Source organism: Ranitomeya variabilis, chromosome 3 (genome assembly GCF_051348905.1).
Source record: "Ranitomeya variabilis isolate aRanVar5 chromosome 3, aRanVar5.hap1, whole genome shotgun sequence".
NCBI lineage: Eukaryota > Metazoa > Chordata > Amphibia > Anura > Dendrobatidae > Ranitomeya > Ranitomeya variabilis.
The window spans coordinates 712,687,574-712,703,664 of NC_135234.1; the positions used below are offsets into that span (position 1 = coordinate 712,687,574).

Genomic DNA, 16,091 nt, shown 5'->3' on the forward strand with positions numbered 1-16,091 from the left:
TCTATCTATCTATCTATCTATCTATCTATCTATCTATCTATCTATCTATCTATCTATCTATCTATTTATCTATCATCTGTCTATCCATTATCTACAGTATCTGTCTATCATTTATCTACCCATCTATCTATCTATCTATCTATCTATCTATCTATCTATCTATCTATCTATCTATCATCTGTCTATTATCTATAATGCTGTATTTATTTAATCCTTTTATAGTATCTTTTTCTTCCCTTCCTACCTGCACAGCTGTTTTTTTATACACGTCCATCTATATAATGTACACAGAACTGTAGAAACATAACATGTGATTTATTGTATCGTCCACTATAGAAACAGTGTAGTTTAGATAAACAAATAACTATAAGAAAATAAATAATGTGCAGTGAGCGGATCCTATACTATCAGCAGGCTATGGGGTAGGGGGGCATTGTGTAAGCGCTCAGTGCCTGCAGGGGACTAGAAACTTCTTGCATAGAATCTGCTTTGTGCCTATGACCCTAATCAACTGTAAATGAAACAATGCTGCTGTGGATGTTGGATACATGATTGTGGGATCCATGGTTGTGGGATCCATAGCTGTGGGATCTGTTGCTGAGGGATCCATTGCTGTGGGATCCATCATTGATGGATCCATGGTTGTGGGATCCATAGATGTGGGATCCATAGCTAAGGGATCCCATGGCTGTGGGATCCATGGTTGAGGGATCCATAGCTGTGGGATCTGTGGCTGAGGGATCCATTGCTGTGGGATCCATCATTGAGAGATCCATGGTTGTGGGATCCATAGCTGTGGGATCCATAGCTGTGGGATCCATGGCTAAGGGATCCCATGGCTGTGGCATCCATCGTTGTGGGATCCATGGCTGTGGGATCCATGACTGTGGGATCCATGGCTGTGGGATCCATGACTGCAGGATCCATGGCTGCGGGATCGATAGCTGTGGGATCCCTGGCTGTAGGATCCATGGCTGTAGGATCCCTAGCTGTAAGATCCATGACTGTGGGATCCCTGGCTGTAGGATCCAAGACTGTGGAATCCCTGGCTGTAGGATGCATAAGTGACTGGGAGCTGTGGCCCCTGCAGCTGTGCCCAGTGACTGGCTGCAGGTGGTAGGGCCAGCTGCCTTTATACCAGGGCTCAGTGATGTCATGGGCAGGGAGTGGTTGCAGATGCCATCAGTCAGAGGAGGTTATATCAGGGGTGTGAGAATGTGGCTGCACATAATGAATGGCTATCTCCCTGGGGTTCCAGCACTTTGTCCTTCAGGATATTCCTTCCCACTCTGCAGCTAAGGACACTCTGCTCTTACAAGTCACTTTGCAGGAAGCTGCTGAGGAGAGAGGAGCTCTCACACTTGCTGGATAGCTAGCTCTGGGCTGCAGGATAACCTTTCAGCACTGCCAGGGTGGGGACCAGGGAGGACACTTCTCACTGGAGGCTCATCCTTGGCTTCACCATTAGCCCTGCAGATTGTGGGATCTAGGACAGAGATGTTAGGCTGTGCTTCTGTGGCAATGCTGTGCTTGGTGTTTGGATGCCTGATGCTGACAGGTAGGTGCACTCCTCTACATTTGGGCTATTATGCTGACAGCTCCATTAATGAATCCTATGTATAAGAGGACATCCCTCAGGACATGGTGGGGAGGACATTGAGCCCAATTTATCACTTATATATAGCTATTTTTTTCTTATATTTTATGACTTTTTTGGACTAGCTATGGACAACCTTTACCAGATGCTGACCTTCTAGGTAAAGCATGCCCTTCCGTAAGATTTCAGCAAAGGTGTAATCTGTAATAATGGTTCATTTGTTAACTAAACTTGGATTGAGGATTGATCAGTAGCTTGAAAAAGTTTGGATAATTCAGTGGTCAGACATTGGAGCGATTACATTGTATCATTCTGGATAACTTACATGGAAATGTTATATATAGTATGGTTCTGGATACTTGACATTGTATGATCCTGGATACATGATGTAATTCTTGATATATTACAGGATGTTGTATGTGATATATTAGGTAGACGGATTCAGAATATATTACCTAGTATGATTCTGGGTGTAGTAGATATGATTCTGGCCACATTAAATGCTATGATTCTGGATATTTTCCAGGGTGTCATACAGGACATATTATGAACAGTTGTGACTTGTAACATGCAGCATATTTCTGTCATGAGTTACGCTCATCCTAAACTTGGTCGCAGTTTTTACTTGTGACTCATGAGGTACCAAGCTCCGCATAACTTCAGTGCACTGTGAGAGTCGCTTCTGGATCTGGAATAAGTTTGCAAAACTGTCTAAAGATCAACATCCGTCCTACAAAAGCAATTTTACTTTATGTCTGAATAAGTCTCTTGGGAATTGTCTTTTTATTTTATGTATTATGATTAATTGCCGTGATTGATCGGGATGGATCTGTTTATCACCAATGATTGATGTTTTTTGCGTTAGAAATGTTTAATAGTTAAAGCGTAGGACAACAGAGTAATCCCCGTAGAAAAACAGAAAATCATTTTGAGTAGCGCATATATCAGTTATGGAAGGATCTGACTTATTCGTAATATTTCGCATATTATTTCATCTACAAATGGAACACTGTGAACTAAAATAAATGCTTGACATTAACTTTTCTACCAAATTTATTATTCTGCTGTCTATAATAAAGCCATACTGGCCTTCCAGGCAAATTCATCATTCCTGACCATTATAGAGATTGTTCTATCAAGTACTAGTAGGTTACCAGAAAGCCACAATCTTCGGTAAATTACGCATTTCTCACAGTAGTAGCAACAGTAAGACGTATTGGGAAAGTGTCAGTCCCAGAGCTTCTGGCATGAAGAACATGGAGTAGACATCCTGCAGAAGACCACAACTGGTCCTAGGACCAAATGGCAAAATCAACATCCTGTACAGTGCTTTGAAGAAAACAGGAGAACCAGAAATAATTATTTAAACAAAAAGCCTTATACAAGGCAATAAATGCGTCAGATCTTCTTAAAATTGGTGGAGACGCTGTTAAATTCTCAAATACATTATATCATAAATTGCAGAATTTCAAGTCTTTAGTTTGAAAGGGACATATCAGATTTAATCATCTACTCTTATAAGTTTTCTAGAACATCTCTAAACTCAGGAACGAGATGACTGAGACGCCATTGACTTGATTTTAGGTCAATGTTGTAATATGTTACATATTGGAGAAGCTTCTGGGTACATTTCTGTGGGACACAGATGTTGATCCTGATCTGTCACACTTGTTCAGACTCCGGTGCTGCTCTTTGCTAGTTCTAGTTCTCAATATTGATTTTTTTTTTACAACGGCCCTCAGCTCAATCTCAAGCCATGGCGCCTTGTTTGATGAACTGTGGGAAGATCGATCTTGTGTAAACCCAGACAGGTCCACCAGGGTCTTCTCCCCCGTTATCTTGGTAGTATCGAGCTATCAGGTTGTTGGTCTTCTTCTTCATCTTGTTCCTTCTACTCTTTCAACCATGATGTCCTTCTCCAGTGATTCCTCTTTTTGTATAATGTGGCCAAAGTAGGCAGGTTGTAGCTTGGTAATCCTTGCTTCGAGTAACATGTCTGGCTTCATTTGTTCCAAGATTGATTTGTTTGCTCTTCTTGCCATGCATGGGATTGATAGCATCCTTCTCCAGCACCACACTTCAAAGGCGTTGATTCTACTTCCAATTCTGATATCAGCGTATCTTGTCATTAGCCTGAGATTGTAGATAGTCTTATTAAACTGTTTTACGTTGTGATGAAAATGATGGTTGTGTTGAAGACTATGTGTAATATTATCATCATTCTTGTTGATGGCCACGTTAAACCACCATGTTTTATACAGATGATAATCTTACTGCATACCTTGTCCTGTTCCCTATACAGCTCCAAAAAAATAAGTCCTATTACATTGCAACATAATGATATCTAGATGCCAAACACAAAGCAATCCAAAACTAAAGCCGAATATATAAGTTGTCCTTAACATGTGGCTCTTCAACTGTTCTGAAACTACTACTACTATCAAGGTTAGAGAGCCCCAGGATGGAGACCACTGTCACGGGGTCACGGTGGCTCATTAGTTAGCACTGTTGCTTTGAAGCAGTGAGGTTGAAATCCCAACATTTGCATGGGTTTCCTCCGGGTTCTCTGGTTTCCTCCCACATTCCAAAGACATACTGATAGGGAATGTAGATTGTGAGCCCCAATGGGGACAGTGATGATGTTAAAATTAATGGTCCCATATCACTATATATTAGGCTGTTTCTAGGTTTAGGAGGTCTAGTGTGACATGGACCCTGGGTTCAGCATAATTCAGGGTTTCTGCCTTGGCCAGGGTATTTAGCTATAGGGCTAGGGCCGCGGACTGAATTTAGAGTGAAATATCTTCTGGCTCTATTTTCCAGGAATGCATATTGTAATTGAACAATGCAGTGGCCTGACGAGACAATTCCTTATTTCATCCATCTTAAAGTTACTGTCTGCTTGACCAGATAAGCAGCTTTGATTTAGAGGAAGCCGAGTGTATCGGTATAGATTAGTCTGTTTACATTTCCATTGAAGACATCGGCTTACTGTGCCAGAATATGAAAGAAACAATGTACCAAAGTGTTGGAGTTATCAAGATGCAAATCTTTATGAGCCATGGAAAAGCCCAACTCTGGATGTGTTTATTCCAAAGCATGTGCTACAATTACCCAACCGGTGTCCGTGCACACACAGCACAATGCCAGACACAAAGCCGAGGAGATGTTTCCAGTTATGACTCAATCACAAGCCAATCTTCCTAACAGCCCTGTTTCTGCTTTTGGTTCATCGTAACCTATGTTCTTATTTTGTAACCATGAGAAAACTCTTTTTCTGGCTCCATATAGCTCACAGACCATGCTTTCTATCTAGCTGGAGTCTCCGGGCTTTGGATGTGTTTGCTCAAAGGGAACATTGTGGTTCATTCCATGGCATTAGTTCATGGAGTTCAGTGAGCTGTAAGGTACTTTTTTGCCCGGTCCATTAGATCATCTCCCTGTGGTGGGTTATTTGCTACTGGTGCCAAGTAAATACAGACAAATATTTACTTTCTGACTATTAAGTTTTCTTAAAAGGAATGTAACAAAGACTAAAGTCAGTTGCCTACAGACCTTGAATTATGCTTTCCAAAGGAGTGGTCTCTGATAGACACTTTTACAGTAGTTTCCAAAAAACATCTCCCAACGTGCTCTGACAGCTGTTGGAAAGAGCTGGAGACCACCGGTCAGACACCACTGATCTAAGGCTCTGTTCACATCACATCTGATAGACACCTTTCCAGTAGTTTCCAAAAAACATCTCGCAACATGCTCTGACAGCTGTTGGAAAGAGCTGGAGACCACAGGTCAGACACCACTGATCTAAGGCTCTGTTCACATCACATCTGATAGACATCTTTCCAGTAGTTTCCAAAAAACATCTCCTAACATGCTCTGACAGCTGGTGGAAAGAGCTGAAGACCACCGGTCAGACACCACTGATCTACGGCTCTGTTCACATCACATCTGATAGACATCTTTCCAGTAGTTTCCAAAAAACATCCCCAACATGCTCTGACAGCTGGTGGAAAGAGCTGAAGACCACCGGTCAGACACCACTGATCTAAGGCTCTGTTCACATCACGTCAGAGCCTCCCATCATACATAGAAGTTGGGAGAATGCCCAACGCATTTCTTCAGTGTTGCCAACTTGACTTCTCATTTTTTTCTGGACAGCTCATCAAAAAATCACTCAAAGACAATATTTTTTACAGACACATTAGGAAACCATAATAAATCATTATACTTATAAGTGACACATGTCTACAGCCCATAATTCTGATATATTTTAACAAGTGTTTACCACTCAAACCCCCTAGATGAGCATCACTACTAATTCTATCTATTTTTTATCCTCGTATAATAGGGTCACCCTATTTTGTGTGCTTTTTTCCTCAACAGCTTTTATCGCAAGCCTTACATATATAGATCAATGGGTGTCAAGAACTGAAGACAAGAAAATAAAGGGTCTCATATCTCACGTCTTGGACTTCTATAAGTCTTAACATTTTGGATTGATTTGGATTTAGAGTTGAATTTTTAGATTTAGATTGGAGGAAAAGCTGTAAGCAAATAGCATATATCCTTTTGGGTCCTTGCACATGGACAAGTAGCTAGCATGGACCCATAGACACCCATACGCTATCACAGGGTGCCTCATTATATCCTAGCCATCCATAAAAGACAAGGTTGTATACAACAGATCTGTATCAAAGCTGTGTGCAGGGGCCCTATGGGTTGCATTATTTATGATTATTTGTTTTTTATATCTTTACAGTTATTTATTTTCTTGCTTTTCAGTTTATTGCTATAGATTTGTATAAAAAGACAGGATCAAGGCAGAGATACTTATTTGCACCCTCCTGGCACCCAGCACACCCGCTCCAGTCCTTTACATGAGGTCCCTATATTTTTGACATTTCTTATTGATTTATGTGAAACGTTTGTATCTAAAAAGTAGGATAATACAATGCTGGTAGCACATGATCCAGTCTTCTAGAGAGTATGTCTACCAGACAAAACAGACATGATAAAGCCACAACATAACCTCATATTTTTGCCATTGACTACTTTTTGCTTAGGTTTCCACCGGTGAGTCACTGAAAGTCTCTTCATCCAGCCGCACCTCTGATTCCTGTCATTATACCCCAGCTCTGTCTTGTCACAGTCTGTCCTGACTTCTCCTCTGTTCCTGTCTCTCCTACGTAAGTGGACATCCCTATTTGTCCTAATTACCTTAAATAGGCTTTTTCCTGATATCGAAAGGAAATGACTTTCCCATATCCTTAGCTGTGTTCTTCCCAGTCCCCTACCTATAAATAGTCCATCTCCTTCCTCTTACCTGAGTGCATTGCTCTTTGTCCCCTGTGTGTTTCCCCTTTGGTTTCCTCTAGCACTCCATGATACTTTTACGTAATATCGGGAACTCACCTTCCTCGGTAAAGGAGAAGCAGGAACTCAAACTTCCCACCTACTTTACTCTTATCACTTTGTGGAAACTCCATTTCAGAACTTTCCTGTCTGTTATTTGTGTTGAACGTTTCACTAGTTTCATGTTCTTCGATCCAAGTAATAGACTTGTCGATAGGTCAACAACGTCTTGAGAAGTTCTATAGGTTCTGGAATTCAGTTGACCAAGTAGGCAAATTTGCTTAGGGTTTGATCCATGAAAGTGGCAAATCTATGCGGCAACCTCACCCCAAAGGAGAATGCCTCTAGTGGAAATACCCTCTTAAGGCAGAACGTCATGTGACGTGTAACGCTCATCACTTTCTTGCAAGGGGTTGTCCAAGCTTGAGGTTCAAGTCTACAAGTTACTCTATCTTGCTGCACACTTGTGAATCCTTTAGCGCCGCCGGTGCTGATGCTGAGAACAGACTGTGATGTGACTGCAACTATGCGATTTGCATTCTTCCAGCCACATTCAGACTAGACATCTCTGTCCTCATGCAATACACTTATACTTAGTGAGGCTGCTCACGTCTAGTCGGCAAGTGACCACGTGGATGGAAATTGCATAGTTGCGGTCATGTGCCTGCCTGCTCCCTGCACCAGTACTGAGGGCGCTGTGAAAATTCACAAGTGTGCAATCACGTAGAATGACTGCAGACTTGATCCCCAAGCCTGGACAACCCCTTTAAGACTGTCATTTCAAATGTTCAGTTCACATGTTGTGAGAACTTAGGTCCATTCAAAGTTGGGCTCCATCCAGATACCCTAGTTATATCTGTGGTGTCTTTATTTTGGACTGTGCCTTTGTTTCCAAAGCTGTTGCCTTCACATGAAATATGGAACTTTATGTTATGAGCACAAGCGATAAACCGTAGAACAACATAAAATTTGTGTTCACCTTTAGTAGTTTTGCATTGAAGGTTATGGACAACTAAGAAGGCAATTTTTTTGCTTGAACGCATGTATTTTTGGTTAAATTGGGCCTCCTTAAATATTTTGCACGGTTTGACTTTTATAGTCCATTGCTGGCTGCAAAATGAGTTAACTATGAATCCGTCAGCGAGTTCCTTCTGCCAGTGAGCATATAATTCTTATCTTCTTTATCAGCTTCTCTCAGCTGATTTATGACTACAAATCTCAGCTCAACCTTTGTTTGGTCATAAATCAGCCAAGCAGAACTGATAAGAGAGAAGCATACTGATGGACTCTCAGTTAACTCATAATACAGCCAGCAATAGACAATGCAACACAGAGGCTGTAGAAGGCTAACCATGAAAAATGTGTAATGAAATCCAATTCCAAAAATGATTTTAGACAAAAATACATAAATAAAAGTGAAAAAAAAAATCTTTTGAAGGTGTCTACATCTTTTAAGTTGCCAATGAACGTCATGATCAAAAGCTTGGTGGAAGTTATCATTGGGCCTACCAACCTAACGTAACATAACAAGATAAGGTTAGCATAAGTAGTGTACTTCAGTGACTAAAGCCCCTCATACACCTCAGATAACTGTTGATTGGCAGATATCTAGCCCTTTTCGTCCAGCTTTTGCTCCTTGGGAAAACTCCAGACATCTGTTTGTAGCTTTTCTCAGGGAGAACAAAATCAGCGGCAGTCTGAAATCGGACATGCTGGATCCTTAAAGGGAATCCGACACTCCCAAATTGTATGTCAAGTGACTTATACAGTGATGGACGGGACGTAGCCCCTATAAAACCCCTGGTAGTACCATACCTATTGCTAGTACAGTGCCCAAGAAAATAACTTTTAATTTAAATCAAGGGGCTACAATGCACCCGTGGTGCGGCCAAGCATTTGGTGCACCGTTACATCTCCTCATTTGTATGTTGGGGCCTTCCCCCACTTTTGATTGGTCGCTTCCACGAGTGAGCATTGTCAATCAGAAATGGGGAAGATCCCCAATATGCAAATTAGGAGGCATAATGGTACACCAAACTGTTGGCCATGCCAAGGGGGAATGGTAACCCCTTCATTTGCATGCGAATTAAAAGTTATTTTGTCAGGCACTGCACCAGTAACAGGTACAAAGCTAGTATGGCTGTCATAGGGACTAAGTCCCCTACAGCACTGTATAGCGCATTTAAAATTAATTTAGGGGGGACAGACTCTCTTTAACTCCCCTGATAATCACATACACATTAGACGGTCAGTGGGTTTGGCCGACGTTAGTTAAATGTGTTTGGGGGGTCAGTATCTGCATTATTAACTGTATCTCAGTAATTACTTAAAATGGGAAATTTGTGGGAAGATAACAAGTGTGGGTGATGTTACCAATGAGTTCTTCAAATTTTCCCCCTACTTACAGAACTAGGAAACTTGGGGGCGGTTGAAGATGATTTCAGCAGATTGTTATAAATCCAGCAAGTGTAGGAGTGATTCTAGTACAGTATGTGATACGGCAATACCAAGAAATGTGGTCTAATCGGAAATGTAAAAGCAGAACTAAATGCATATATTTGACAAAACCGCAAAGACAAAGAGGCGACACGTTAATTTCAGAAATGTGTTCACCTACCCTTTTTACCAATACATAGAATTTCCAAACCACTGATGTTGCCAATATTGAGACTTTTCCCAGGAAATGTACAAGAAATTTTGCATTAGATAAGTGGGAAATATTATTTATTTTAGAGCAGCATTGATTCCATGGTGCTGTACATGTGAAAAGAGGTTACATACCCTGCCCTTGCAGGCTTATGGTCTACAGGGCCATAGGGGAGGAGACAGTAGGGTTGGGGGTTATTGAGGCGCCAATGGTGGTGAGGTGACAACTGGGTGGTGACATGACAGCTCCAGTGGTGATGAGGTGACAGCTCCGGTGGTGATGAGGTGACAGCTCTGGTGGTGGTGAGGTGACAGCTCCGGTGGTGGTGAGGTGACAGCTCCAGTGGTGGTGAGGTGACAGCTCCGGTAGTGGTGAGGTGACAGCTTTGGTGGTGGTGAGGTGACAGCTCCTGTGGTGGTGAGGTGACAGCTCCTGTGGTGGTGAGGTGACAGCTCCGGTGGTGGTGAGGTGAGTGACCACGAGGTATTTGCAGGCTGTAAGCTTTCTTGAAGAGATGGGTTTTCAAGTTCTGTTTGAAATTTGGTGGATAATCGGACATGTAGGGCCACAGAGTTACAGAGCATGGGGAATACTCAGGAGAGGCAATTGGTTGAGGAACATACAAGAGTGGAGGAGAGAAGGAGATCTTAGGTGGTTTGGATTGGTTCGGAGATATACAGAGGAGATGAGACGGCTTTGTAGGTCAATGTTAGTAGTTTAACCTGTATCCATTGGGAAATTGGGAGCGAATGAAAAGATTTGTGAGAGTAGAAGCTTAGAAGTAGTGAGGAGAGAGGTGGATTAGTCGTGAATTATCCAAACTTAGAGAAAGAAAAGACAGGGAATTACAATTTGTGGTTGTTCTCTCTGAAAGCTAGGCGATGATTTATGGTGGACTATGTAGTGTGGCTATGAAATGCTGACACAGTCCTAAAATTGTCTTTATTGCATAGGCTTTAGAGATATTGGATTTCCCTGTTGCTTTCCTCATGTGAGCAGTTAGACCCCCGGTGATCATACAGTCATAGGTGATCATACAGTTATCGTGATAAACACTTTGGATAGGTGAGCACTGTTGTTTGCTGGATGACACCCTTAATGGTTTGAGGTTATACAATGTTTGCAGAAATACTTGGTTGTTGCCGAAAAGTTCAACATATTAAGATATTCAATTATGTTCTGTATGTGATATGGAGAATCCTGCCTTCATCGTTAATTAAAGGGGTTTTCCAGCCTTAGGCTACAAGTCTGCAGTCACTTTATATAGATTCTCCGGTCCCGGAGGATTGAATCATTGATTATATATACTGTATGTATGGGAATGAACATTATATCCTCGGTGTCATGATTTACTCATGTTCCATCACTGACAAGCCTGTTTGTAAAGCACAAAGAAAAAGTAATATTAGGACTGAATCTGTGTCCTCGCCTTAGTAATTTCTCAGCATTAGTTTTTCTGGATCCATTATTTGGTGTAACGCTCATGGCACCTTTGCAGTTTAGTAGGTTTAAGATACCGGGTGATTCTCCATGAAAAACCTTTTACCTCCCTCTAAAAAGTGTTTCCCAAATGTGTTTATTACGTGTGAACAGGTGTAATAATAATAAAATAGCTGTAATGATAGCCAAGGTTGTCAGTTAATAGAAAGACCAGAATAATTGGTGGAACACAATGACCCCATTTCTACTTGATCTTGGATCTGGCATGGCTGTGAGCAAGATGGTCATCAGTAGTCCATATTATTTAGGACACTGTGATACATGTACAAACAACAGAATACAAAATCACACTGTATTCTGTATTTTTTGGTTACTCTGATATATCCATTGATACTTATAGAAGAGCGTCAAGATGAAGCCAGCAGAGATGGTGTCTTCTTCTCGAGGTATTCTACTTCGTAAAGGAACTGGTACCTATTACCCTCTCAGTTTGTAACAAAGCCAACTAGTAGCCAGGACCTACAAGACCAGACAGATCCATAATCAAGGGATCCTTCTCTGAGCGTATGGGTGCTTAAAAGGGTTGACTAGTGAAAATGAGTTATCACCTGTCGCCCCAAGAGGTCATAGATTGCTGATCAATGGGAATCCCACTGCTAGGACCCGCATCAATAGACAGATGGAAGAATTTTTATCCCCATTACAAAATGATACAACAGGTCTGACTCCATTCATTCTCTATGAAGCTGCCCCATAGTCAATGATCGGGGCGCAGGTCAACATGCTCACTGCCGCTCCTATCTAGTGGGGATAAAACTTCCCTGTTTCAACAATGCGGTGTGAGTCCCAGTGGTCAGAACCTCGCCGATAAAAAAGTTATTATCTCCTAAGAATGCTTGTTCATAGTTATCTTTCAGTGTAAGTAGTGCTAGGTTTGATAATTCAAGACCCCCACATACATTAGATTAAAATTAGCCAAAGTTGCTGATATTGACAGGATCGGCAGACATCCCAGTTTTGTATGGAGGCCGCCAAACTTTCACATATCAAATGATATTGGTGGGAGATAAGGGCTAGTTGGTTTGATATGAAATACCTGACCCTTTAATTCTTCGAAAGATAAGCTGCTGCCAGATTTGTCCGGTTTTCTCCACTCTTCCCGTTGAGCACACAAGGCTGAAGGCTCAGATCGAGTATTCGACAGACAGCCATTAAATATGAATGATCATCTTTCAAAGTTTCGCCTTGAGGAGAGCGCCAAGTTGGCACGCCAGGACTTATAGGCCATGCAGTGCAGTGCTTCTTGAGAATTTAAATATGCAAATAACCTTTGAAGAGAAGAAAAAGACATGAACTCTAGTGCCACCTATAGGATATATAGCAAACCTGTAAGCCGATACTAACCCTTTAAATGGCCTTGCAACATGACTTAAAGGGGTTGTCTATCTTTGTGGCCATTTTTTGTCTTACTTAAATGCATTTAATTGGGGTTAAAAATCATTAAAAATTGTGCACCGTTAGCTTCCTATAGCCGCTGTATTACCCTGTCTATTGCCAGCTGCAGAATGAGAGAACGGGGTCGGCCACATTATCTCTACTTTATCTCTACTTTATCAGATGTGTTGGGGACAGGATTTGTGGCACTGATTATTATATAGGTATGACGGGTTCTCCTCCTGCTCTTAGTGCAGCTTTCCTTACAGACTGCACAGATCTATAGTCCATACAATGGCTGGTGGCGGAGGCTACAGGAGGCACACGCTGCTAAATTTTTAAAGAAACACATTATTTTTAGGTCGTAAATTGTTGCATTAATGAAAAAACTGTCTCCAAAGTTGGACAACCCCAACCAGAAAACCAATCCAAACCAGAAACTTCATTTGCAGACAAAGCACAGGGTTAATATCCACTTTTAGAATTGCTATTTCCAATAGGTGGCACTAGAGTTCCTGCCGTCTTCCTTTCTAAAGAGGCTGTTGCCATATTTCAAATTGTGAGTGACAAGTGACAACACGTAATCTCCACAAGAACAAGGAGATCCATGGTCTGTCACCATCAACATGTTCAGTCCATCACTGACCATGGAGATCGTTGTGCCCCTGTCAGTCAGTAATGCTGGGGAATCTGATTTATTGTTGTCTTCAGGTTAACATTTATCCCCACAATGATTTTTGATGCTGGAAGTGGTAAAATAGTTCAACAGCCTCTAAATTTCTCATGGATAGTCCTAAGATATTTTGTTTCATTACACATTCAACTTGTGTCAAGCCGTGCACATTTAAAACTGTGTCTGTGTGCATGTAAAAGTGTGTGCATGTAAAGCTGTGCACATGTAAAAGTGTGTGCATGTAAAAGTGTGTGCATGTAAAAGTGTGTGCATGTAAAGCTGTGCCCATGTAAACTGTGTGCATGTCAAGCTGTCCCTTTTTACACGGGCACAGCTTGACAAACACACACTTTTAAATGGGCACAGCTTGACATGCACACAGTTTTACATGGGCACAGCCTGACATGCACACAGTTTACATGGGCACAGCTTGACATGCACACAACTTTACATGCACACAGTTTTACACGGGCACAGCTGGACATACACACAGTTTTACATGTGTACAGCTTGATAAGTAAAAATAAAAAAGTCCCTATTGGCCACTGTGAAATGGATGTGATTTGAGAATGATTTGATACTCCACTGGCCACTCTATTTTTCCGTGTCGATGCCAGGAGAGAATTGCATACATGTGGTCAAGAGCCGACTAGACGTGTGCATCCTGGCTCAATGCAAGTGTCTTGAGCGAGGCTAGACACGTCTGGTCGGAATTTGGCCAGAAGTGTGCAAATCACACGCTTGTGGTCACATGAATCTCCACTGTTGGCACCAGAGAATCCTCACAGTGCACAGTGGGAAAGCTGTGAGGATTCACAAGTCTAACAAAGAGTGACTGCAGTCTTGTACTCCAAGGTTGGACAACCCCTTTAAATATTTCAGAAATGTGTAAACAAGCAATTAGAGCTTTCTGCTTTTAAAGGGAGAAATCGTTTGTGTCCTAATTGGCTAACCCTGCTTTAGTGTACAGTTTCACCTTTGACCCGGGTTAGCTTAGCGTGGACCATTTACACCAGATCATTTCATGGTTGTGAGATGAGCTAATTCTTTGCTCTGGTAATTAAACCTCCTCTGCTGTGTGTGAGATCCTTAGTCCTGCATGTAATTAATGACAGGACTTTATCAGCAGTAAACAGATTCCTGAACACTTTCTCAGGCTCTTATCGGAGTTTGTGCACACAACGTCTTTTTCAGGCGCAACCCTCCTAAAAAAGCATTAAAGAAACGTTAAAAAGAATGATCATATTTCCTTTAAATTTAAAAACGACTTGAAATGCATATTATATGTTCAGTCCTTTGAGCTTCTATTGAGCAGTTCACGTTTGGAAAGTCGCAAAGTGGTTGAATGAAGTGCCCTGCCCATTCTTTAAGCGGCTTCCAATATTTTATACATGCAAGAAGACAAGAAACTCTGTTTCTGCAAGAAACGACCAAGAAGAAACCAAAAAACATCCTTCAGGAAAAACAATGCTGGCATTCCCCTTAAGCATTTTCCAAAACTCGGCGAGCACATTGGCGTCTTGGTGCACTTATCCTTACAAGATGTTTAGGACATATCAGTTTGAGATTTGCACCTTGGACATTGGTTTTCATGTTTTGTCCCTTTGTGACATCTTTTCTTGGTATGTTACTGGTTATAGTACATCGTTTACCGAGTGCTACTAATGCTTCTGCTATCTGCTCTTTTGGAAAATGGTTCATACTTCAGGTAGTTCTCCAAAACTGTAATGTGGGGTCACACCGCCATCAATTCTCTCGGGCCGATTATGCTAATGTCACTGGAATTAAACTCTGTTTGATCCGAGAGTCACGCATAAGAGAATAGTATCACTGGTGCGAGAAGATGGAGAACGTAATTTCTCCATCCATCATTCATAGCAGTGAATGGTACTGCATCTAGGAGAGAGCTTGCAGTATCATTCATGGCGACTCCACAGTGTATGGCGCTGTAACACTTCTGCCTGGCCTCTTAAATCATCTGATCTGTAGTGGGACCAGGAGTCGGACCCTCACTAATCCAATATTGATGACCCGTTGTAAGTATAGGTCATTGATATTAAAGTCCAGGAAAACCCCCTTAAAGAAAGGTTGTTTTGTTTGATCAGCGCAAGCCCAACCTGTGGGACGTTTACTGATCATCACAATAAAGGAATCGCTGCTCTTAGGTGTGGTTTTCATATGTGGATTTCTGCAAATATTTTCTCCAAATTCCACAAGTTCTAATAGATCGGTTCTCAAGATCTATAAGTAAGGCCAGTCTCACACGTCCAGATTTTTCCGGTACGTGAAGAAACGATCCTGAAGCTATCCATGTCCGTGTGTGCACGTAGGCCATCCGTGTGTTGTCCATGTGTCCGTGTATTGAAGCATTTTTTTCAGTTTTAACCCTATGACTTTAAAAAAGCACACGGACAGCACACAGATGGCATCCATGTGCGGTACGTGTTTACACGGACCCATTGACTTTAATGGGTCCGTGTGATCCATGCGCTCCCACGAACACTGACATGTCTCCGTGTTTTGCACATGGACACACGGTCTGTGAAAACTCGCTGACATCTGCAGAGACACATTTATTTTAATGTGTCTACGTGTGTCAGTGTCTCCGGTACGTGAGGAAACTGTCACCACACGTACCGGAGCCACTAACATGTGAAACAGCCCTAAGAGAATGTGATCCAGCTCGATGTAGTCAAAAAATCCTCAGCTCGGTTGAAAAACCACTCCTGCTCAGTGGTAGGGTACCAATATGTAAAGGTAGGGATATCCAGATTATTTTTGGTTAAAAATTGTATTAGTGAAACTTAATAAAAATGGAACACTGACAGTATTATAGAAAAAAATAAGGTGAGCGCTTTTCCTACATGTCTCGGACTGAATCTCAGTCCTTACTCATGGATCAATGAGCAAGAACTTAGATTCAGTCCAAAACATGTAGGAAAGGCGCT

General features: G+C 41.8%; 1 protein-coding gene across 1 annotated transcript in view; it reads left to right on the forward strand.

Moving 5' to 3' along the window:
• The first annotated feature begins 1,245 nt into the window (after window positions 1–1,245).
• FLT1 (fms related receptor tyrosine kinase 1) overlaps window positions 1,246–16,091 on the forward strand; it is a 70,419-nt gene continuing 55,573 nt past the window's right edge. Inside the window, exon 1 of the mRNA XM_077298288.1 lies at window positions 1,246–1,558. Coding sequence (XP_077154403.1) covers window positions 1,498–1,558 — 61 coding nt within the window. The 5' untranslated portion in view covers window positions 1,246–1,497. The remainder of the gene's footprint in view (window positions 1,559–16,091) is intronic.